This window comes from Rissa tridactyla, chromosome 2, assembly GCF_028500815.1.
Source record: "Rissa tridactyla isolate bRisTri1 chromosome 2, bRisTri1.patW.cur.20221130, whole genome shotgun sequence".
NCBI lineage: Eukaryota > Metazoa > Chordata > Aves > Charadriiformes > Laridae > Rissa > Rissa tridactyla.
This window is the reverse complement of record NC_071467.1, coordinates 135,208,380-135,232,113: the sequence shown is the minus strand read 5'-3', so window position 1 is coordinate 135,232,113 and position 23,734 is coordinate 135,208,380. Positions and strand designations below refer to the sequence as shown.

Sequence of the window (23,734 nt, the reverse complement as noted above, 5' to 3'; positions counted from 1 at the left end):
TTACTCTAATATGAATCTGAATATACTTGATAAAGGCATGGCACCAACTTCTAACTGAAATTTTGAAGCAAAGAAACCAAAGTACATTTATCTTGGTAAGAACCTGAACAATCTATGTAACTGTAAAAACAAGTTTAATATCATGCAGGTGTTCGACGAGCAAATGTATGCACGTTATTACATTCATTATAAATAAAGCTGCCATCAAACTTTGGCTCTAAGATTGTTTTTGTTTTTCTTTCTATGCAGAGGCCAAAATCCTAATTCTCCGTTGCAGTGTCCACTCTGTGGGCAGATATCCTTACTGATGTAGCCTTATCTGTAAAAAAAACACTTTTTACATCATAAGAAATGTGCTGTCAAGATTAATTCAGTATGCTCCCTATTTAAATGACTTTTGGTTTCTCTTAATTAACTTATTAGATCTAAGGTCCTTTCAAAACTGAGTTTTCTGGACTAGGAGATGCATTTCCCACGAAGCCTCCATCCAGTAAGAGTGGAATGGCCCTTTCGGTGGAGACTGGATCAGGGACTGATCTTGGCCTTTGCGGTCACTGCCCCAGCTGGGAGCCTGCTTCCTGATTTTTAACTTTCAGGTTTGGGAAACTTTTTTTATTCTTTTCTGTATGATGGAAAACTTTCAACAGAAAGAGCAGGTATTACCTGTACCCCCAGCTTTAAGACTTACTTATACTGCAGGGGAAGAAAGGAGTGGGAACCACCTGTAGAGGGGGGGAAGGGAACCTGGGTTTAGCATATCCTGATACTGTGAAAAAGGGCTATGTCACTTTATCCAGACATGTAAAAGAATCAGTGGCTACCAGCTGTCAGAAGAACCTAGACTTAAGCCGTGTGAGGGAGAGTCAGAAGAGCACCTAGTTTCCAAACCACACTTGGAGTCAGGGTGAAGTGGGTACCAAGCCATTCTTTCCCATCCAGAGGGATGTATGGCAGCTGTACGTGGTGAGGCATACAGTGAAAATTAGGAAACTGAAGTAGGTATGATATTGAGATTGTGAGGTTTCTAAGTAGTATATTGGGTATAGAACCCCAAATTTCATGTATCAAGTCCTTTATATGGATCTGGCCTTCTGAAGTCGATTTGTACAGTACTCTGGCCTACAGCCATATCAATCTCTATTACAATTGTTCATGTTAAAACAGTATTTCCTATTATGTAACTGTTTTCAGAAGTCGGGGAACCAGACAATAACTGTTCAAACCACCTACTAAAATGTTAAGAATGTTTTTTCACTTCAGTATCTACAGTTTAATAAATACTGATGAAAAGTATTTTTGTAAACTTGTAGTTGTTCTTCTTTCAGCTTTTCTGGTGGGACTTAAATACGGTGATGAGGAAGACTGTTTGTTAAGTTGGACTACTTGTCTCTCATATCTTCCTTTTGAGGATTCTGGTGAAGTCCCCTGAAGCAGTCTTGGAGATAGTATTGGATGGTCTGTCCCCATGATACATGGTTACTCCATTTATCAAATTGAATTTAAAACAACTGAGATTCTCTATAAGATCTGAGAGAGCGAGATGTCATTCAGTTTGTAAAATCGAGTTAGGGCTTTACAAATATAATTGGAACAGGTGCAGAGAAGGCCTAGAGAGTGTATATTATTACAGGAAATTACTCTTGAGTTTACCGTGTTTAGCGTGGCAGAACGAAGGCTAGGGGTCATGATTACTGTCTATGAATATACCAGGGAGGGTGGTGGTGTCACAGGAGGACATAGGAATAAACCGGACATGATAAAATGTGCACTGGAGATCTGAAGGTTTCTAGTAGCAAAATAAGCCTTACTAGAATTTCAGAAAAAAAAGAGGAAGGGACTAAGTATTCTTAAGATTTATCTTGATATTTATGATATTTACTGTGGTGTTGTGGTTTCTCTCAAGTCTTAAATTCTTACAGCAGTTACTGACTGAAAATGTTGCTGTCTCCTTTAAGACATTGCACCTCCAGCTTAGCTTTCTAATGGCATTTCAGCCACAGTGAAGGTTGAATATGCTTCAGAAAGCATTTTGAGAGGAAATGGTAGTTACTGACATTCAGCCTTTCAAGTGTCAAAGTTTCTTCAGAAATAAGGATAGGGAATTCCCAAACAAGAAAGGAATGTGTGTGAAATGAAGTCAGTGAAGTGGGCCGTTCTTTCTGTGCATTTACTGAAGTCTTATAGTTTCCATAAAACTGGAACAAAGTTATGTGGAAACAGGTGGAAATACCTTTTAAATGGTGGCATAGAATTGTCAGCTTCAGAGATACAAGATACTGTAACAATTCATCATGGGTACCTTATCAGCTCCATGGCCAAGTAGTGTCACAACTCTAGAAAGGTCCTTTGTGCTGTCAGATTCTCACAACAAGTTGTATGTCTAAATAGTTTGAAAACAACCTCCCCAATACAAACAGAACAATACAAACAATACAAACAGAAAACAAAAACTGCCAAACTGTCAAAATCCCTCAATCCCTCCCTTCCACTGCAAAAAAAGCAAACCTCTGCAAGTCCACACAAGTCATGTAGCTCTTATAAAGAGTGAAACTGTAACAAGAAACTGAAATTTGTATTAGAAGTCTGAGATACTGTCGCTCATCTTTTGGGTATTTTTGTGTGGTTGCCCTCCAGTGCAATATTCTCAAGGCAGGAGCTTGCTTTGTTTATGTATATCAGTGGGTCAATTAAGTGGTGATGTTTAATGAATACTGCTTGAGTATCTACCTTGATTTCTGAGGCAGTATATTAACAGTAGAATGAAAGTATTGAAAATATTGAGACAATTTTTATGTAGTTTTTGGTTTACTGAAAAGCTTGTGCTGTGAAAGGGATGTATGTTTTCTGTATTTAGAATTATTGGGAATAGACCCTTAAGTGGACTGATTATTTAAATCATAAGTAAAACTCTAATTAAATTTTGCATCTGAAAAACATAAAATACGTTAAAATATTTAAGGGAAAAAAAAAGGTTCTGTCTGTGAGAACTGGTAGATATGCCTGGTAACGCACTAATCAGACTAGCCCTTTGCTTTATCTTTACCATGGCTGTCTTCGTACATCTCCCACTCAATTGAGCAGTTACTCTTCTGAGAGACTAGTAAATGAGTAAATGTCCAGTCGTAAGTGTGTGTTAATACTCAGTGTAATGTATCCAAGGTATATTTTAATACTTAGTATAAAATCCTCTAATGTTAGAATTAATGTAATAAGCTTTGAAAGACTTACACCCCTGGTTTGTCTGTGGTTTTATCAGACCGCCTCTGTATGAAGATGGAGGTAGTCACAGGCTCACTCGTGGGTGGACTAACACAGGCCCTCTGTGAAATGCAGCCCTCGGGGGGGAGAGCAGATGACAGGAGGCAGAGGTTCCAATTTCCCTCGAGTCCTCTTCTTCCAGAGCTTAGCCTGTGTGCTCCAGTGCATCCTCTTCTCAGCCCTCCCTGCCTTTCTCCTTCCTTCCTCCTTCGGGTTGCAATGAATAAAATATAGTCTCCCTTTGCGTCACAGTCTAACCTTCAACAACATAAGTTATATAATGCTTGCTGCTGCTAATTCTGCTTTCTGCTGCTTGATCAAAACCACAGACCACTGTCCTGTGTGACCCCCCCCAGAGCACAGTCCTCAGTTAAAGTGCCTGGGATAAAATCCAGTCCAACCTTTTTTTTTTTTCTCTTTTTCTGCTCTCTCTGTAGAAAGATCTTGAATTTTTTACCTTGTTTGTTATATTTAGACCATAACCATTCATAGGTCTTTAATTCATAAACTTTACCGTTCAGTGTAACAAACTAAAGTTGTCAGGAAAGATGATATTGAAATAATGTGAAATCATAACCTGTAAATAATATATTATCTATTATGATTTTCATATGAGCCTCTGAAATCTGTCCCAGTTAGAGAATCTGAACTTTTAAATCTTTACTGCGTTTATCCTTGCGGTGCTGCTGGAGTTAGAAGTGCTCTTATTCCGGTTTCACAGTTAAGGAAATGAAGCATGTGGTGGTGCCCGTATGATTTCCACCACATCGCACAGGAAGACGGTGTCGGAACCACAAAACCATCCATCCTCTTCACTTTTAGGCATGTATTCGATAACTTCCTCCTGGTCTTCAGCCTCTCTGGCTTTCCCTTTCTCACTCGCCCACCACACACCTTGCCCCATGTGTGCACTGTAGTGTAGCTTGTAAACCTGCATTTACTTGAAAAGTATAACAGTATCTGTTGCCATGTGAAAAATATACCTAAGGCCCAGCTGCTGTACTGTTTATGGCCTTTCTCATTTTTAGATACGAGTTCTATTGCCTTAAAGCCCTGCCATGGCTGAAACTGTGAGGAAACGTAGCTCTTACTTTTGGAGACTCTTACAATTAAAACGTCACTCTTTCAGGATATTTAACCATGAATGTTGTGATGATTCTTCAAAATCACAGTGGAAACCCAGTGTCTTGTCCAGATTCTGGCTCAGGAAGTTGCAGTACGCTTAGCCCATCACAAATAAACTCATTAGGTAAGATCTAATTCCTGTCCTGGTTACCTGCTGTTACCTATTCAGCTTTCTGTAGGAGAGTGAGGTTAAAGTTCATTTCTAAGAGGCTTTATGCTGGTATAAAAATAATACCAGGGAGAGCTGGAACTTTTTCATAGAGGCTTTCTCATATTTCAGGTGCTAGAAAGAAGGGGTTTATGGTTTTCTTCTTCCTCCTGCTTAGTATTTACCCATGTAGTTACGCACTTAGCAGAACAATGCATTGTCAATACAACAAACTATTAAAATATATCTCCTAGTTTTATTATAAATGAGTCTTATGATTGAAATTGCAGTTCAGTAAACGCATAACTTTACATGCAGTAAAACGCCAAGGAAATTACTGACTTGTTGGTTCACCTTTGTGTAACTTTTAAAAGTTGCCGATGTGCATTTGTATGAAATTTTTTACAAATATACCATCTAATAAAATTATTTAAATGACAAAAATGATTAATTTAAATAAAAATCTTCTTCTATGGAAGACACATATTCAAATACATACTGTGTTAAAGTACAACATAGCAAAACCAGACTGAAGAAAGGGAAATTAAAATATGTTACAGTATTGCAGGATAAAGTGCTTTATCAACAAAAGCTGTACAGAAGGATTTTGAAACCTTTTGAAAGTTTTTTTTCCTGTTTTTTTTCCCGTTTTGTTTTCCTGTTGGTGTTAGTGAATTTTACCAAGCAGAAATATTAGACTTTTTTAAAAAAATACTTTTTTGCAGTAGAACAGTGAACTCATTTACTGTCTCATAAATAATCTTGTGATCCAGAAATGTAATTTCTGGGAAATTCGCGGCTCCCTTTGAGTCTTGGCCAGTGAAATTTGATTGAAGTTTAGATAGAAAAAAAGGTGATACTTCTGCCAAGTTTTTGTCCATCTTATGATTTATAACTCTGAACATTGGAAATGCATCCTTGCCATAGACCTGGAAACCAAGTAGCACTGGTCTGAGCTCACAGAAATGTCACTTTTGAAAGGGCAAGCAACACACTTCCTTATGCCAAAAATAGCTTTTGTGCTAAATTATTTAAGCACGGTGTTTGATCACAGATAAATGGAAAATAATATTTTTGGACCTTTTTTGTATAGTGGGGGAAACCCAAGGTCATCTTAAAATTAGGTGGGTTTTCTTAGGTGAATCAGAAATACCGCACATTCAAAAGCCGTATTACTTGACATTGAGAAAAATGTTGTGTGCTGTTTTATTCCTCGTGTATATTGGTTATATCTTGATTTCAATTCAGAGACTATTTTAGACTCCTGCAGCAGTTAAAGTAACATGTACCACTTCTGAGCTTTTCTGTTGTTGAGTATAAAATATGTATAAAGATATGTCTGAAAAGTAAGTACAGCAGGCCCTCGGGAAGTTCTGGAGCTGTACCTTGAGTAATTTCACTCCAATACTGACAAAATATTTACTGGTTTATTTTTGGTTTTTAAGTGTGTTTTCATCCATGGTCTGTGAAACCTTCAAGGACAGTTCTTAAAGAACTCGCAATGTTAAAGTTCTATTATCTTGTTTATACCAATGATATAAATGGTTCTTTTTAGTCTAGCAAACAAATGGAGCTTTATTTTAGTAGTTGCTTTGGTGGCAACCCCTAAAGGTTCCTGATGGTATCTATTGAAACCTTTTTGCATTCAGGCACTTTCAACCCTCAGAGTCATCCATTTTAGGAGATGAAAATTTCTTTTTTTCTGTTTTCTCTCTAGCTAGAGCATTTTGGGGCAAAGCTTACATTTCTTCCTCCCTTAAAGAAAATTTCTTGGATACTTGAACATCCTCACAGCTGGGTGGACTTGTGCTCTCTCTGCTGTGTCTGATTCTATAGCTGATGAGTCTGCGTTTTCCTTGGTTTGAATTTGGGTTGAACTAGAAAGTACTGGATGACTGAAAATTGAGGAATGCACACGGGCAGAACTTGTATTGTGTTTAGTGCAGGTCTGTGGAACCGAGGGGCTCCGAGGGACTCTGATTTGAGTCACTGGCACAAAATCTGCATCGCAAATGAGACACATGCCTGGCAATTCTTGATTTCTAGAGATTTCTACACATCAGTAGGTGATTTTTATCTGTACAGCAGTTAAGTTATTGACTTGCAAAAGCCCAGGAAATTCCCAGAACCTGACCACTTATTTTTTACCCTTATTCTCTTCTCCTTTTTTAGTTAGTGGAAATAATGGTTTTTAGGCTTTTTTTTTTTTATTCCCCATCTCTCTTGTTAAAACTTATTCTCGTAAATAACCAGCCATAACCTACTAGTATTTCTTTGCAAGTATTCATGGTGATGTTTATCCTCTTGTGATAGCTGCTTCACGGCGTTTTCTCTCTCTTGAACCATGAATGATTTCTTTGAGGCCAAATGAAGAAAAACCTGTCTCCCATGGCTCATAGCTTCTTTCACTTGTTTTTCCTAAATATGTAGACATGTTTATATGTCTCAACGTTAGCTGAAAATACACTCATAAATCAAAGCACCATGTCCTCCTCTGAGGTCAAAGGTGCGTTGTTACTAATTTTTTACCCTTTGTTTGGCTTTTGTTATGGAAATGTCAAAATACAGGCAGCTCCTGCATATTTTTATTGGTATTTTTCTGCTTTAAAAGTAAAATACATTCTTTGAAAGCAATTCTAGCATTGTCGTAATTTGGTATATTCAGTCATTCACATGCTTAAGAGCAAAAAGGTATCCTTTGTTACTAGTCACTCCCAAATGTACAATTTCACCCTAATTTTGCTTAAGTTTGCAAAATCCTGTTATTCATCTTCAACGACTAGTTTTGTAAATTGTTTTCTGCACATATTGCTATGAACTGTGTCCGAATAGTCATGAGGTTTTTTTACAGTTTTATTAAGGTATTTACTTTTTTGGTGTTTTGATACTGTGGAAAAAACATGTTATACATTCACCCATTCACAGTTTACTGTAACTTACAAGCTGTATAGTAAATTGTAATACAGTTTATGAGGAAGACGCCCTTAAATTGTTTCCTCTTCAGACATGTAAGAAACAAAAATGCTAATGCATATCACAAATTTCAGGTTTAATTGTTAATAGAGGGCATGATAATTAGCGGCCAAGATACTGAAATTAGAAGATGAAAATATGTAGCTCTTCAATATTAAAAACTTGTCAGTATTAAAAACAAGGATGTGTCAAAAATCTGATCACCTGGAAACTGAGTGCATGAGAGCAAGAGCCAACTGACAAAATAAATGACAAAATTTTGCTAAATTGATGGAATAATTATAAATTTAATTGAATTATCAGAATTTCTGTGAACAAAGAGAAATTGTCTATCATACATTGCCTTTCCTTCTTTTTTTTAGTACTTTGTAAATACTTGCTCAACTGTTAGTGGGATATCAATAAACAATATAAAGCTATCTTGAAATTTATTCAGAATTCATAAATGAAGGGATAGGAAATGCAAAACTTAAGTATATTTGTTTTCTCTTGCATCTCTTAAGTACCAATCTTTAGCAAGTTTTATTAATGAAATGTACAGCTTACGCTATCTAGTACAAGTGTACCTATTTACAAAATGTGCAATCCATGCATGTTTTATCTTTCTAAACAAACCCAGTAATTGCATTTTTTTTTCTTTGCATTACTTAATAACTTTCACAACCATTTTTCACTTTACAGTCTGAGAGATAGCAGGTGCAAAATGTTTCATATAATCTTAAGAAATGGAGATAGCTCAGGTTGCATATAGATACACTGATATATATAATGTATTTTCTCACGCTTAGAATGGATCTTTTGCCAGTATAAACAGCTTAGCGTATGTTAATGATTTAGGCAAGACTTTAATATTAAACTCTGCTTTCTCAGTAGTGCCCTTGGTGTCTTGTTTGGGCTGGTGAACTTCGTGTTAGAGGTTAGCATTTGTTGCTGAATCGAATAAAACCATCCCCCTCGTGAGAATGGTTGTTTTTGAAGTAATCTGGAGCAGACTAGTTGAATTTGTAATTCTACTGAAAAGGTTATGAAACAGTCTAAATTGGCTCTGACTGCAAACTTTGACCTGTTCGGCCAAATTGTGGGAACTGTGCCAAAATTTGATATAATGCAGTTCTGGGAAGCTCTTTACGATTAAATTCCAGAAGTACATGACTGATGTGCTAACGATATACTTGTGATATTAGGCAAGTGTTACTTCAATACAGTTTTAAGCTTGAACAGGTCGTTCACCTAAAAGTAAAAATTGTTGACAGCCTGATTTAAGTAATTTTTTGCCTCTCAATACAATTTTAAAAGGCCCAGTTAAAATTTGACATCTTGATTTTTCCTTTCTCTGCACCTCCTGCGGGTGAGGTACCCTGGCTCCTCAAAAACTTTTTGCTATGCTTTTTCTTTGGGGAAGAAAGAGTAGGAAAGAGAAAAGGTTCTAGCTGCAGAATATCTTCACAGGGTTTCCATCAAGGTTTTCAGCTAGCAATCGCTGAATCGGTTTGTATTCACATGTCTGGTTTAGGCAAATTTTGAGATGGCAAGTCTGTTTAATCATACATTTCTTCACTCCTTTAATAATAATAAGAGATGTTTGGTGTGGGAACGTGCAGGTTTCAGTTGAGAATAATCTTTCCGGCCCCCACAGCTGAGCACCAGCACATGTAGTATATTTTCTTCATTTCTGTTAGAAAAACTTATTTATTCACTCAACACAGAAAAAAGTACCTTTATTTATTTTTGCTAGCTATTTTCTTCTTTCTGATGTTTTGCAAAATGCACTCTTTTTCAAATTAAGTAGTTTCTAGATTTGAGGAAAACAGTATAATAGAACTTGGTTTGACTGAGTTGAGTATTGCCAGTGTCCTGATACACTACTAGGAGGGATTCTTATCTCTTTCTATGGCCGGACAACTGAATAATCCATAAAACAGTAGTCACACACAGGACAAAGGCATTTTTATTAGATTTCGTTTTTACTGATATTCCTTTTGCATATTTGTCCAAATATTGTAAGTGTTGTCACTTCTTTCACGGAAAGGGGAACTGGAACCATTTTTTAATGCCTCTCAATTACTTTAAGAAGTTTAACTGACAATATTATTTTCTTAAAGTAATTGTAGACAAGCATTAGTGTGTTAAATCAGGCTTCTGTGTGAATGTCCTTCATAAAGTTGGCTAGATAGTTGCTCACACATACTTTACGCTGAATTCTCTGTATGTCCAGTTACTTTATTTTTATCAACGATTACTATGGGTAGTGTCCCCTCGAGTATGTCAGTAGAGTGTATTTGCACTTGCTCTGTGACAGTTTTACGGTATTCTGGTGGTGTAACTTCTGGTAAACAGAGTAAGGAGTCACTGTTTACAGGATTCCAGCTGAAGGTGCTCTGGTAGCTGCAGGTGGCTGCATGGTCATTGATTTTGCAAGCTGAAGTGGTTGAAATAGTGGAGATGGGACTTCAAAGCAACTGGCTCTCAAGTGAGGAAATGATGCAAAAGGTTGCTGAGAACAGAAGTGGGAGCCCAGAAGGAAGCAGACGCCAGTTGTGGGTTGAAGATGGGGGGAAGCACATCTGCCAGATAGAAACCCTGGACATCAGGTGTTTGAAGGTGAGAGGCCTTTGTCACCCTGGTCTAGGGCCTCTCTTGGAGGACAGCGTGGAGATTAAATGAGATGGAGGATAGACTAATTTTTTTTTTTTATAATAATTTTCCTCATATTCTTTGCTATGTTTGTGTCGTTAGTAAAGAGTATTGCATTACATAAAATCTGTTAATTTGGTTGCTGGTCCCAGCTAATGAGGGAATGACTTGAAGGTTTGTTTCCAGCTGGATCCACTGAGTGATCACAGTTGATGTTGAGTGGGTCTTAGTTCAGGGACCTGGTTGAAGAGAGGAAGAATCTGAGAATTTTCTCCCATAAAAGGTGAAAGCAATAGGTCTAATATTGAGAGAAATGCGTTTTAACAGGCCAGTTAGGACCTAGATGTGTTGTTATTCCTACAACTCCAGCATCTGCAAACCATACTGATTTTCTGCATCATAGCAAAGAGAATAATTTCTAAATATCTCAACAAATAGTTCATGAAATTCATCTATCGTGTACTATCAGTTGATTCAGCACACTGCTTGTAACTCATGCAGATTAGGATATATCCCAAAGCACTTTCTCGTACTGAATGTCACTCCCTGGAAAGAAGGGAGACTGCTTAATACCTGCTCTCCTTGGGTTTTGAAAATAATTTTTGAATGACTACTATATGGGTTTAAAATGAAAGATGGCTTTTGGCAGTAATTAGAACTCAGTTGCCTGAATTCTGTTCCAGACCTGAAGAAGTAGTTGTGTGTCACATTTTTTTTTTTTTCCAGATATACTGTTTTGTAATAAAGTACACTACATCTCTGTACAAATCTCCCATCGCTTGAAAGTAACAGTTAGAACCAGAGATAAGGAGCTGGTAAACCACCGATGTTATCATTGTTATTTAATTTGTCTGTATAGATATGATATAATTTTGTCTTTATAATTTGTCTTTATAGATATGATATAAAACTATCTTTTACATTTGCTGGTTTGGGTGCTAAAGCATTTCACAATTGTAAAACAAATGTACTAGAAACTATAATGTTGTTCTGTGTCTGGAAAACCTATTAAATGTTGCTATCTAGTTTTGTTGTCTTTGGGATTTAGCTTTTACTTCAAATCAGGGAAGTCCAGGCAATGGAAATGATGCTTGTTGCTGGGCATAGGATTAAGTGACAATCATTAAACTACTTGGAAAGCGTGTGCTTACGGTCCAGTCCTCTTGCTAAAATTGCGTAGCAGGAAATATTTTTTTTTGTACAGGTATAAACAACTATGTTTGGGGTTTTTTTGTTTCATGTTATTGATAGGAAATTCTGAGAAGTAATTTGATTGTGTCTTTTAGAGTGTGTATAGGGATTTTTTTTCCCTATTTACTCTATGGGAGTATTCATGTTTTAATTTCCTGTGGCTGAAAATTAAGAGGGGATAGGCTGACGTGTTGTACTTAAGTCAGAGATTCAAAGCTCATAAAGCAGTGAACTATTCGGATTATTTCGTCTGACAACATGAGTAACAGACTCTGGGAAGCAGCAGAATATGTGGCTGATTTTCAACTAGGCGATGTTGACTGTAGTATTACCTCAGGATTTTTAGCTTTAGTTCTCCGTATCATCATCTGTTACTGTATCTCTGGCTGGTATTTCTGAGGCTGCAGCATTGTGCACGGTGACTCTCTTCAGAATTACTGCGTCCCAGGGTGTCCCTCCCATACTGTAAGGCCACTTGTTGTTGGGATCTGGTAGCCTTGAACCGCACCTTGCAAATTGGCATCCAGGTAGCGGGGGGTGCTCAGTGTCAGGGACCTGTCTTGTCTCTCTCTGTTACTCCCATTGTATTTGTGTCAACCTAAAATCTTACTAGTCTTTTTTTTTTTTTTAATGTTTTCTTAAAAAGTATTGATAAAGAAGTTTAATCACACAGGGCTGGTAATTACCATACCTTAATTATATTAACATTGTAAACTTTACAAGTTACATTTATAATTTCTTTAAGAAAAGTTTATACTTAGTTTGAATACTGATTTTTTTTTTTAATTTTGTTTTTACTACTACCTTTGTTTAAATATTTCTTATTCAAAGTTCTGTATCATCCATCTCCATTGTCTTGTCTCCCCAGCAGGAAATTCAGCAAGCTGTTTTTAAAATCTTGACTAAAATTTATCAAGTCTTGTTGATCTAAAATATCCGTATTCAGTCACTTCTGTTTAGCTCTGCTGGACTAAAAGGACTGTCATCGTGAAATGTGAATATCTCACTTATTCTCAGAAGTACTAAATAGAAATACTTGCTCATCTTTCCTGTTTTTTTTTCTATGTTATTATTTAAATTTTTCTCACTTCCACCTAACTGCAAACCAATTCTGTTGTTGCGATTTTTATGTGCTTCTAGCTGAATTGATTTTTGTGAAATCGACCTTTTCAGTATCAGCTAAACAAAAACTGAGTTTTATTTAATAAATACAATTTATTTTTTATTAAATCAAGTGAAGACCACACCTACCTAAGCAACATCTGCACTTCAGTTTTGATGCCCCTTTATTAAGTGAGAGGAGGGATGATAAAAATTTTCCTTTCCGTGGATGGAACAGTTAACCTTTTTCCAACTTAGTCTTTAGAAGCGTGTGGGTGTTTCAGAGCTGTCACTTAGTGATGTCTCTCCAAAGTCTCAGAACGTGAAGTCCCCTGTAGTGCGATCCCTTCACCGTGTGTATGGGTGTTGGGGAAGAAACTCCCAGGACTGCGTGGCTTGTAGCAGGCACTACGAGGCCTGTGATTTATCTGTCAGAACAAGGTAAATTTGTGTTTGTGGGTTTTTTTGAGTCGTGTGTTTTTTGTTTTTTTTTCCCAGGAGTTGTACACATCCAATGATGCATACAGCTGTAATTTCCACTGTATCTTCCTTTTTGCTTTTAACTCAGATGGTCAGCAATGTTCCATCTGTCTCAGTTTACAGCAGCTTGGTTTCATTCACATTCTGATTTCTGCAAAGGTGAAGGTTTCCGTTCAGCAAAATATGTAACTTCATGTGTACCTATTGCAAGGCTTTGAAAGTTAGGAGGAATATAGCCATACCCGCGCGTAGGCTGTGCTTGAGCTCTAGAGCTCTGATAATAGATGTAGAGCAGAAGAGTCAAGCACCTGTAATTCCTCCCCCTCGTTTATTATTTGCACATTATAAAGAACAAAACAAAAAAAACCAAACCAACCCACCTGGATGTATTTTTATATGGTATTTTTCAGAATGGCAAGCATAATTAGGTATCTTTAGTTGCAACTTCCAAAGCCGAGTATGGGCTTTCCCAATAATCATACAGTAAACATTAAAAGGATAATAGGTTTTCTTCTACTGCCAGTGGTTTTCAGGGGTTTTTAGTGAATCTTCTAGATATCGTTTAGGATATAATAATGCTTAGGAAAAAAAAATTGCTACATCTTGCACTCAGTTGAATTTAAAATGAATTTGTAATTGCAACTTTGTGTGGCCTATTACAGGACTTTTTGGCTATCTGGTAGGAAGAAGAACATTAAGGTTTTAATTTCAAAGCAAACACTCAGATAAATTCCTGGCTGATTAATCAGTTAATGTCTTTTTAGAACATGTTTTTCCTCTGCGGTGCCTTTGAGGGATATTTTAATGAAAACTGTCTGGCTTGAAATTTGTTAGCTGCAGTGATAGCTTAAAAAAACCTGAAAGGCATAATTTATCTTTCAGTTAATATACTTAGTGTAAAATATCATTTAACATAGCTGAAAAGTGAGTGAGCAGGAGTTCTTTAGGATTCTTGACTAAAGTTCTGAGCAGCTGAAAAATGAAGGTTTTCAGCAGGTTGAAAAATCATTTGGTATTTAGGGTGTCTATATGATCGTTATGAGATAAACTGTTGGTATTTTACAGAAGTGCAGTTGCTTCTATAAATTTCCCTTGCTTTGCAGTTTAGAAATTTTGGGTTTAGGAGGGTTGGGGGTGGTGTTTAACTTTGTGGTAAAGGTTTAAGGCACAATTACTCAAGTAATTTTAAGCTGTTTAAATACTACAGATCCACTCAGACTAATTTCAGATTTGGAGAGGTTTGTTTTTTTTTTTCTTTTTAGAACTATGTGGAAAGTAGATAAATTCTGAGTTACAGACAGTCTTTGAGTATCTAGTATTATGTGACAGCATCCTCTTTATTAGACACAGTGCAGAGATGGGAGATAGTATGTTTTTTACGTACTTTGTAGCAATGTGGTCTGATTCTTCATCCCTTGTTCATTGAGTAATTTTTTTTTCTTTCAATTGGATTTATTTGTGAGCTGAATAATGGTGATTGGTGATTCCTGGTTATAGTATTTTATCTGAAATTGGAAAAATATACTTAATTGTTTAAATTGTTAAAATTTAACTATGGCAGGGGGAGAAAGTAAAAAAGCCTTTCTGTTTGCATTAGCTTTTTTTACTTTTTCTTCAATGTGTAATATGCATTTAGGGTTCCTGTGTCTTTCCCTCCTTTCTCTGAAGGGAGCTTTAGGCCTAGAGCAGGCTTATATCTGAGGTACCATAGTTTGATGTCTGAAATTAGGTAGTATAAGAATAAGTGTAAGTGTTGTCATACCTTAAAGCAGAGTTGTTATCAGGTTATAGGAGGTTGTTCTATGAAAACAGAAATGTCCTTTGTTAACAAGAGTGACAAACTGAAAGTGAGCCTTATAGTTAAAAGAAAGAGAAGGAAAAAAAAAAAAAGAATAAAATAATGAGATTTGGATTGATTTCAATAATACTGATTCTGTTGTGAAAGTATTATAGTTTAGATAGGAGATGGATGACAAACTTGGGGGTTATACCTAAAGGTAAGAAAAAAGTCTGACGATGAAGCAGAAATCTTTCATTAGATTGACTTTATAAGTATTTTTAAAATATCATTTTTTTTCTTAAACAAAATAGCACATCATCACGTAAATTGCTAGTGAGCCTTTCAAAGATCACTCATATTTTTTCTTTCTTTTTTTCTAGTTGCATTAAAATCTTCTAACTCTACAAGACCAGAAAGAAATGGCGCTCAGGAAAACTGCAGAACAGCAAAACGTGGAGAAGGGATGCAGATCCTGGAAGGAGAACTCTTACTGCAGGTATGTTTTGCAGTGGATGTATTATACAGAGATTTACATTTAAAAAAACCCTATTATATTGCATTTAACATACCAGTTATTCACTGAAGAGATTGAAAAAGGAAGTTTTCTATTGTCAAATTCTTTCCTCATTTTCTTTAGGTTAATATTATACAGCTCCTGCACTTTTCTCTAGTGATAATTGTGACTTCGGAGAGCAGTTAGACTACAGGGTCCTCTTAACTCTGAGTCATTTCTTAGAGCTGTGTTTTCCCATATTTTTGAATATATTGTTAATAAAGATATTAATATAAAGAAACAGTCCTCTTAAAGGTCAGATAGATTAGTCATCTACTGTAAATTTGGTGACTAATTGTCTAAAAAAAAACAATTTCTTTTTAAAAGATCTTGGACCTGCTGGAATATCTTGCTTTCTCAGTGGTTTGAAAGAACTCAGAGTTCACAGTATAGGTTCAGGACAAATTTTAAAATACGTTCAATAAGTTTTAACAGTGTGAACTAATGGCAAGTATTAATGAAAAATAGGGGTTTTTTTTAATTTTATAGTCTGTTTTAATGTCCTAGAGTGTCAAAGCATATGAAATGTAATTATATAATACTAGGTCTAGCTTAAATTTAAGAACTACTAATGTAAGTATTCCAATGTTCTAATTAGTTTCACAAAATAGATTTTACTGTGACCTGCAGCTCCATTTAAAATGTGTTGATCATCTGTCTTGTGCACGGGTTTCACACTGATGTATCTATCAGAAGTGGCAGATCATTAGGTCAGTCAGCTCCAATGGTTTGCTTAGAACAAAATTAATTTCACTGTTCAAAGGGTAGAAATGAAAACAGGTTCTAAGAATCCCACAAAACAATTACTGTAAAATAGTGCTGTTTGAAAATTGTTTCCTAACTGACTAAACTAGGACACGTATGTAATTTTCTAACCTTAATAAAGTATGTTATGGACATATGACAAAGGCAAAGAACTGTTATGGAATTACTGCAGGTGAATGGTTTTCTTTTAAACAGAAATTATCTAAAAAGTTACAGTGTATGGTTTATATTGGAGGCATCTATTAGGTGTGAAATTTAGTTATTTTTCATGACTTCTGAATGGAAGTTACGTGAGGGAACTGCTATAGCAAAGTGCTTTCCGGCAGGAAAATGAAATGGGTGATGCATTTCTTCCTGCAAATTCTGCCCCCTTGGGAAATAACTGAATTTCTTAAATGAATTTGTTTTGTAAATATTTTACATATAAAAAAAAATTCAAGAATGAATATGCAGATTGAGTTTTCTTAGGGAGTGTAAGAAATGATGAGTGATGAAAGTGGGGATTTTCTAGAAGATACTGAGCATCAGTAAGATGTAAATATTGGTAAAATCTTTCCCTTCTGAATAAGCTCGGAAGTCTTTTATGTCACAGAGTTTTCCATAAATTATAACTGATGATGAACATTTCCTTTTTATTCTCTCTCTATTTTTTGCAAAGGTGGTATGAATATATACCATATTGGTTTTATTTGTTCATCAGATGTTTTTTCTTGTTTCCTAACAAACAGAAATTTGTCGGTGGAAATAGAGATCAAATACATAGACGTGCCTTCATTAAAATTAAGCTACATCTCCTTTAAAATTATTTAAATTATTTCAAATTCTTATTTTAGATACATAATCTATGACAGTCTAAGCAATTTATCATACGAAGTGTGAGTCAAATGACAACCTCTCAGAAATTTTTAAGACATCTTTTTTTATTCTCAACAGTAATGAACAGTTTTGTAATTGCCCTTGTATTTGGAATAATGAGAGTATTTTTTCACAAGCACAAATATTATCTCCAGTGCTCCAGAAGAATAAACTCACTGAGAAATTTCATTATGCCTTTAAAGATAATTATTTTAGGATTGCATTTTGCCAAAACCTCCATCAGAACCGATCCCCAGTTTATTGGCATATCCTGAATACCTGCATGTTTTAAGGAACTTCCAGTAATTTGTTGCATTACATTTTTGGGCAAAAAACTTATATTTTACAGAATATTTGGCTTACAGAAGGCATCTGATTTCTGCAGTAACCATCCTGTTTCGAGATGAACCGCGTACCAGAGCCACTGTAAAATGTGGTTGAATTCCCGGTACAAGAGCTGTACGTAGCTTTGTATGAAACGGAGCAGAAAAACCAATTTTAACATGTGCGCCAGAATTAGGTACTGTGCAGCTTGCAGGCTTTTTATATCAGCCACTTAAGGTGAATTGCCCTGCAGAACAGGTCAGCAGAGGACATAAGCACCTGCCATTGTCGCATTCTGCTCCCTTGGAATTACTGTGAACTTCATCAGAACCAAGGATTCTATGTAACTGTTTAAGATTTCTTGGATTGCCTATGCTATTTAATTTCAGATTATTATTAATTTTTTTTTTTTAGCTTGTACTGTATTCAGGTAAAGTTGACTAAACTTATATAAGGAGTTTTTATAGAGCGCACAGCTGTTTATGTGAATAGACTAAGAAATGACTCCACATTAAATGGGTGTGGTTCACAGCATTTAAAGACCAGTCATTGAATTGGTTATTTAAATTGACTTAATTAAGACTGTATTAGTAAAAGAAAATAAATAGTAAAACCATATCTCTTCACAATATGGAAAAGAACTATGATGGTTACCGTGGTGTGGGGCTATGGGAGTTAATGTTTATGGAAGAACGATGCTGGTTTATAAGAAAAATATATTAGTAAGTTGTTACAGTAAGATGTAGGATTCCTTCACTTACTTTACATTTTCTATGTTACAATAACTTTGCATAATAAAGAGTTTTAAAAAATGTGTTTTGAGTACGCTGGCCAAATTTGACTTTGAATGCAGCTGAGGAAATTAAGTGGCACAATATACTTAATTCAATCCCTCGAGACAGCCTTTTGTTAAATCTTGACTGAACTCCATAGAAGTAAATCAGCACCTTTCAGATGAGCTGCCAAGTCACAAATGTACTGTTTGCTATCACAACAATTGCCATGAACCGTATTGATTGGGAGTTCAGATAAATGCCCTTTGCGTGACTTCTGAGTAAGGAGCCGCTCAGTCTGCTGCTTCACCAAGGGGGAAATCTCTTCAAAAACATTGTTTACTCGCAACAGTCTGCTTGTGCAGAGGTCTTCTATTTTAAGTAAGCCATAAAATGTTTTCTTGGACCTTATAGGGGATCTTGATCACTTGATTTCCTGTCCACTTTAGGCCTGTCTGTGCTATGAATAGAACAGATTTGGGGAAGGGGTTTGTGACATGGCTCCCCATTGGGCTGGGGAAGCTGGGTGTACGGAAAGATTGAGCCATGTGAGCATTGTGAGCGATGCTTGATATTAGATAAACTTATAGTGAGTTGTTCATACCGCTGTCCCTCATCTCCTACAATCAAGAGTAATTAAAACTCATGAACAGGTTTTGGCTTCTCCCCTGAATTTTCCAAAAGAACTTTTTTTTTTTTCCATGAGATGCTGTTTTCTTCATTGTGCCAGGTATACTGTAGGGGTGCCAGGTATACTGTAGGGGTGCAATGATGAATCCTTCTGTTTATGCTGTTAGATAATGATATGTTTTTGCATGCTTCACATTTTATTGGGACACTAGGATATAGGTAGACTTACAGCCACAATAATTATCTGGAATTTTGTCTCTGAAGCTGACACATTGGTGTGTTTCCTCCACAGGCATTAAATGGTTTTGTATTAGTTGTTACGGCCGATGCTCTGGTTTTTTATGTCTCTTCTACTATCCAAGACTACTTGGGGTTCCAACAAGTAAGTATATTTTTTCCTCTAATTTTTCTAAAGATTTTGCTTAATTTCAGAGGGCATCACTGCTCATATTTAGGATCTGATAGTTTGTGCAATAAAAATCTCAGTTAGGTACTTTGGGATGGATTACTTTGAAATCATACTACTTTTCTATCCGCTAACATAGCTGAAATGGGACCTCAGGCCAAACACAACAGGAATATAATTTCCAAAGCTGAGTTAGGCAAGATAGGAAATTTTCACACTTAATTAGTCTTTACTGGAACAACTGTTTGAAATTTATACTGTGGTGTTACCCAGTTTATGATGCTGAGTGAGACATAATTCAATGGGAAGGTAATTATTTTAATAGAAACCTTTCATACAAAATTAACTCCGTATGCCGTAGAGTTTTAAGCATCAACTGAGTGATTTTAGTATCTTCAGAATTTTAGTGTTCTCTTGGTCATATTTACTTTATATATTTACTTATTTATTTCAAAACAAGCATTTGTTATTTACAATTTATGGTGCAGATCACATATGGCTAACTTTCTTGGGCTTGCAAGCCAGTTACCAAAGTAGTAAAGGCCAAGACCCAGCGGGCGCATGTTGCCTTCCTTAGAGAACTCCTGGGATTAGTTTATGTTAAGATGATAGAAGCTTAGTTACAGTTATCGATGCATGTTTTTGGGTACTGGGTGATGATAGATTCAGTTGGTGTCTAAAAATAGGAAGAAACTCTGCTTGGTCTGCAATTTTAGCTAACCGATAAAAGATTGGGGAATGTTTGTGTAAAAGAAAATATTCCAAGCAAAACATTGCTGTTCCTGGGGTTACAGATTCTTTCAGTGTTGGGGAATGAAGAAAAAAGCTTGGAAGACAAATTTGGCATAAAATTTGTATAGTAATGCTAATCAAGTGCATGATATAGAAGTGAAGTCCTAAAGTTACAAAAATTAGAATTTCTGGAAAATACTGATTCTTCTATGAAAGCACTTTCATCAAAGCACAGTTTGAGCTAGGCTTCTGCTTTTGCCAGCTCATCTTAATTTCTTTAGATCTGTACGTTGTTTTAAATATTTTCTGTTTTATATAATGGTTAATTTTTGATCCATGCAGAAAACAGGTAATTTAACTCCTCTCAGTTGACTGAGGCTGTTCTTGAATATTTTGGGTGGGTATCCCTCCCTTTAATTTCTTTCAACCACTGATCCCGGCTATTGTAGCTTTGCCATTTAGATGACGTTTGTAACCATGCAATTGGTGGTGATATTGAGAGGTTAATAATTACAGATTTTAATGCATCCTTAAGGAGTGACAAAGCTTTCAGGCAAACAAAACCAATGTTTGTAGTCTACTTTGCTTGGTTTCGGAAGTTGTTTGGTTCTGGGCCTTTGGCTTCTTTTGTATTCCTGTAGCACTTAGAATGGGTCAGATCCAAGTACCAGCTGGCAAGGACTTTATCTACCAGTATGTAAAATTAAATGATTTAAAGAAGACTTAAGCGTAATAGTTCCAGGTTTGCTTAGGTAAAAGCAGGTAAAGAAATATCCGATGTAATGTTATTTTTTTCTAAGGTAATATTTTTTTTATTTTTATTTCTCGTCTTTGCAGTCATGGGTGTGACTGAATTCTTCTCTGTGCCGCTAAAAATTGTTTCATGAAGTTTTGCCATGTGCATGCAAATGTATGTCTCTATCTCTGAGCAAAATGGATTTTGCTATATCCATAGCAGTGTTGTCAACCAGGCAACTTATATCATATTGCTATATGTTTCTTATTCCCACCTTTTTCCTTTTTGTACATAGTCTGATATTATACACCAGAGTGTGTTTGAATTGATTCACACGGAAGACAGACCTGAGTTTCAACGACAGCTACATTGGGCATTAAATCCTGCCCAGTCTGCAGATTCTGCACCAAGCGTGCAAGGTGAGAATACAGCCAACTCTTGTGTTTGCCTGTCTAATTAGTTGGGGTTTTTTAATTTGTGTATGTGAAAAAAATTAGATTCTTTTACACGAACAAAGGAAGGAATAACATCTTTTAAACTGGTTTGAATTTTATGGATATGTTTAACCAACAGTGGGAATTAGTCATTTTTGCACTTAAAATAAGCACTGCTATTCATAGCATAGCACCATTAAAACACTAATTTTGCTTGAAACTGGAAGACTTTAATTTGAAGCATAAATGACTGAATGTCTCACATGCCTGATCAGTAGTCCTGTGGTAAATAGCACAGCAGGTAATCCTGCATGTTTGTGTTGCAAACAGGGCAGTCAGAAGTGGACGGTTTCTTTTGGTGACATAAGAAAAAAGGACGTTTGATTTTATTTTTTTTTTTGCTATGTTCGCCCTCAATTATACAGCTCGCCTTTAATCACTGTTTGAATGAGGAAGTGATCTCTCTGAAGTAATGATCTCCCTTTTACATCTGCTGCTCCTGGGTACAGATCATGACCCCAAATTTATTAGCTTAGGAAGGCCAGCAGACAATTGGGTACGACAGCTTCTTTAAGCTCTTCAGGCTGGTAGATCCATTCCATGACTAAGAATGGGCTAGTTACAGTGTTAATATATGGAATAGTGCATTCCTGGTCATGGAAGAATTTTACTCTTCCCCATCTGTCACTGTTATATGCAGGCTGCCGCATAGACCAGTACTTCTCTTGGGAGTAAAAGGGGAAGAGGAATAAAAGATTAAATAGATGATCCTTTAAGACCAAATAGTATGCTTGTTAGAGCATCAGATTGTCACATGTTATTGACTGATGCTTAAGTGACCTGCTATATTGAGAAACACATTGCTTACATATTGGTCCAGGGATGTGTTGGTACAGGTAGTTATGTGTAATTCGGGAAGCATATACCTGCCTGATAATAATAACAGATCTGTTGAGACAACTGTAATGCTCCATTTTGCACAACAGTGGTTGAAATATGTAGGTAAAGCTATATGTTACTCTAAGTTACTTGTTTATAGATAATTTTTTTTAATTCAGAAAAACTCCATATTATTTTTTAATAAATCTCTCATATATAAAGCAACTTGATTTTAAAACTCTGACAGCTTACCATTTAATATTTTATAGTATGGAAATGCCATACTTTTATAGAGAAATAAAAAACCAGCAAATGTTATTTACTTGTTGTCTCACAGCTCAGTATATTTCAATTTTTCATTTAATGGTCAACATTATTATATCATCTATGGATCAATCTACACAATCCAGTTGAAAACATGCTACAGAACTAGTTAATATTACAATTTGGTATAGCAAACAGCTGCTGGCCCTCAGAAATCAGGTTTTTATGTGGTGGCTTACTGTTTGCTTTAGAGTGAAATGGTGTTCTATAGCGCTTGAGCAAGTACACATGAATTTAGAAAAGGTTGTGTTTGAAAAGTACGATGCCAGGTTGACTTGGCATCAGATTTGACTGAATGACAGGAAGTGCTGAGCAGGATAACAAACAATCGTTTGCTTTGTATCTCGTGTTCCTAGTTTAATAAAAGCTGATAATTTGGGGGGGGCCTCAGTTAATGTAAAATGTTTGGACACGGAGGATTTTTAAACTGAATTGAGATTTATAACAAAGGATAATGCTATGATCAAAGGATCCCCTCCATTTTTGCTAATTTAATCCATTTCCTTTTTAATACATTCAGATAGCATTTGTAGATATTTATAGACATATTATAATTGTGCTCAGGTTTAAGCACAGATTACAACCTGAGTCTGGGAACTAATTCTGCCTCAGCCTGGACTGGTTGTTTCTCATTCAATATCCTTCTGTGTTTTAGGAGTGTCTATTCACAGACACTCCTCCCAGTCCTGTCATGTTCCTGGAGAAGTTTGCAAAATTTGGATTTTTTTCAGTCCCAAATATCTGCTTTGGGCCCTTAAGTCTGGATTATGTTTTAAAGTTTGCTTGCTATGGAACCATGTATGGTCTTCAGCTTAAAGAGAAAGAAAAGGACTTAATGCGCAGCATGTTCTGCACATCGCTCCATGGTGTTGATGACATCTGGCGTGAGCTTCATGAGGGATACAGGTCCAACCACTGTAGTGTTAACTGGTAGTTTTGCTCCAGGGATTGCAGATGCTCTGTAAGACTCTCTGCCTTCTTACAGTGAGTCACTTCTCCAAGATCCTGGCACTAAAACCTCTCTGCCTCCTGTCTGCCTGGGAAAATGCAGCAGTATTCCTTTCACAAATGTAGGAGGCTTGGGCTTGAAGCCCATTCCTTCCTGTGTTGAGTGCTGTTCCCCTCCTCTAGCGAGCTACAGACTGTTGCTTCTTCCACCAAAGCCTTGTTCACTCTTGGGAACTGCCCATTTTCCAAGAGAGGCTGACAGAGGCTCGAGAGAACCCAGACAAGATACCTGTATTCAAAGATAACTGCATTCAAATGCTCTGTATTTGCCAAAAGAGTAACACTGAGGTGCTCCTGTAGCAGAGATGCTGAAAGGCATACCTACCAGTGCCACGGATGCCAGCAGAAAGCCTTGCACTGCTTCCTGGATACTAGAGATATACTCGGTAGGTGCTCCTCAGCCAGATTTAGCTGAGTTGGAGGACTTAATCAGAGCCCTTCAAGGAGCCTGCTACTGATGATTAAAGTCTTTCCCTACGTCCCCTCCAAGAAGTTGCCCATAGTCTGGTTAAACTCCATGAAAAAATTGGATTAAGAAACACACACAGGGTCTTTAAGGCTCTAAACTACTCACTGCTGTCAGTATCTTTCTCAGTAGTAGCTGGTCTTGCAGGAATAAAGTTAT

At 36.4% G+C, this 23,734-nt stretch overlaps 1 protein-coding gene across 1 annotated transcript in view; it reads left to right on the top strand.

The window, feature by feature from the left end:
- AHR (aryl hydrocarbon receptor) overlaps positions 1 to 23,734 on the top strand; it is a 71,645-nt gene that overhangs the window by 27,848 nt on the left and 20,063 nt on the right. Inside the window, exons 3-5 of the mRNA XM_054191576.1 lie at positions 15,071 to 15,186; positions 18,883 to 18,972; positions 20,760 to 20,883. Coding sequence (XP_054047551.1) covers positions 15,071 to 15,186; positions 18,883 to 18,972; positions 20,760 to 20,883 — 330 coding nt within the window. The remainder of the gene's footprint in view (positions 1 to 15,070; positions 15,187 to 18,882; positions 18,973 to 20,759; positions 20,884 to 23,734) is intronic.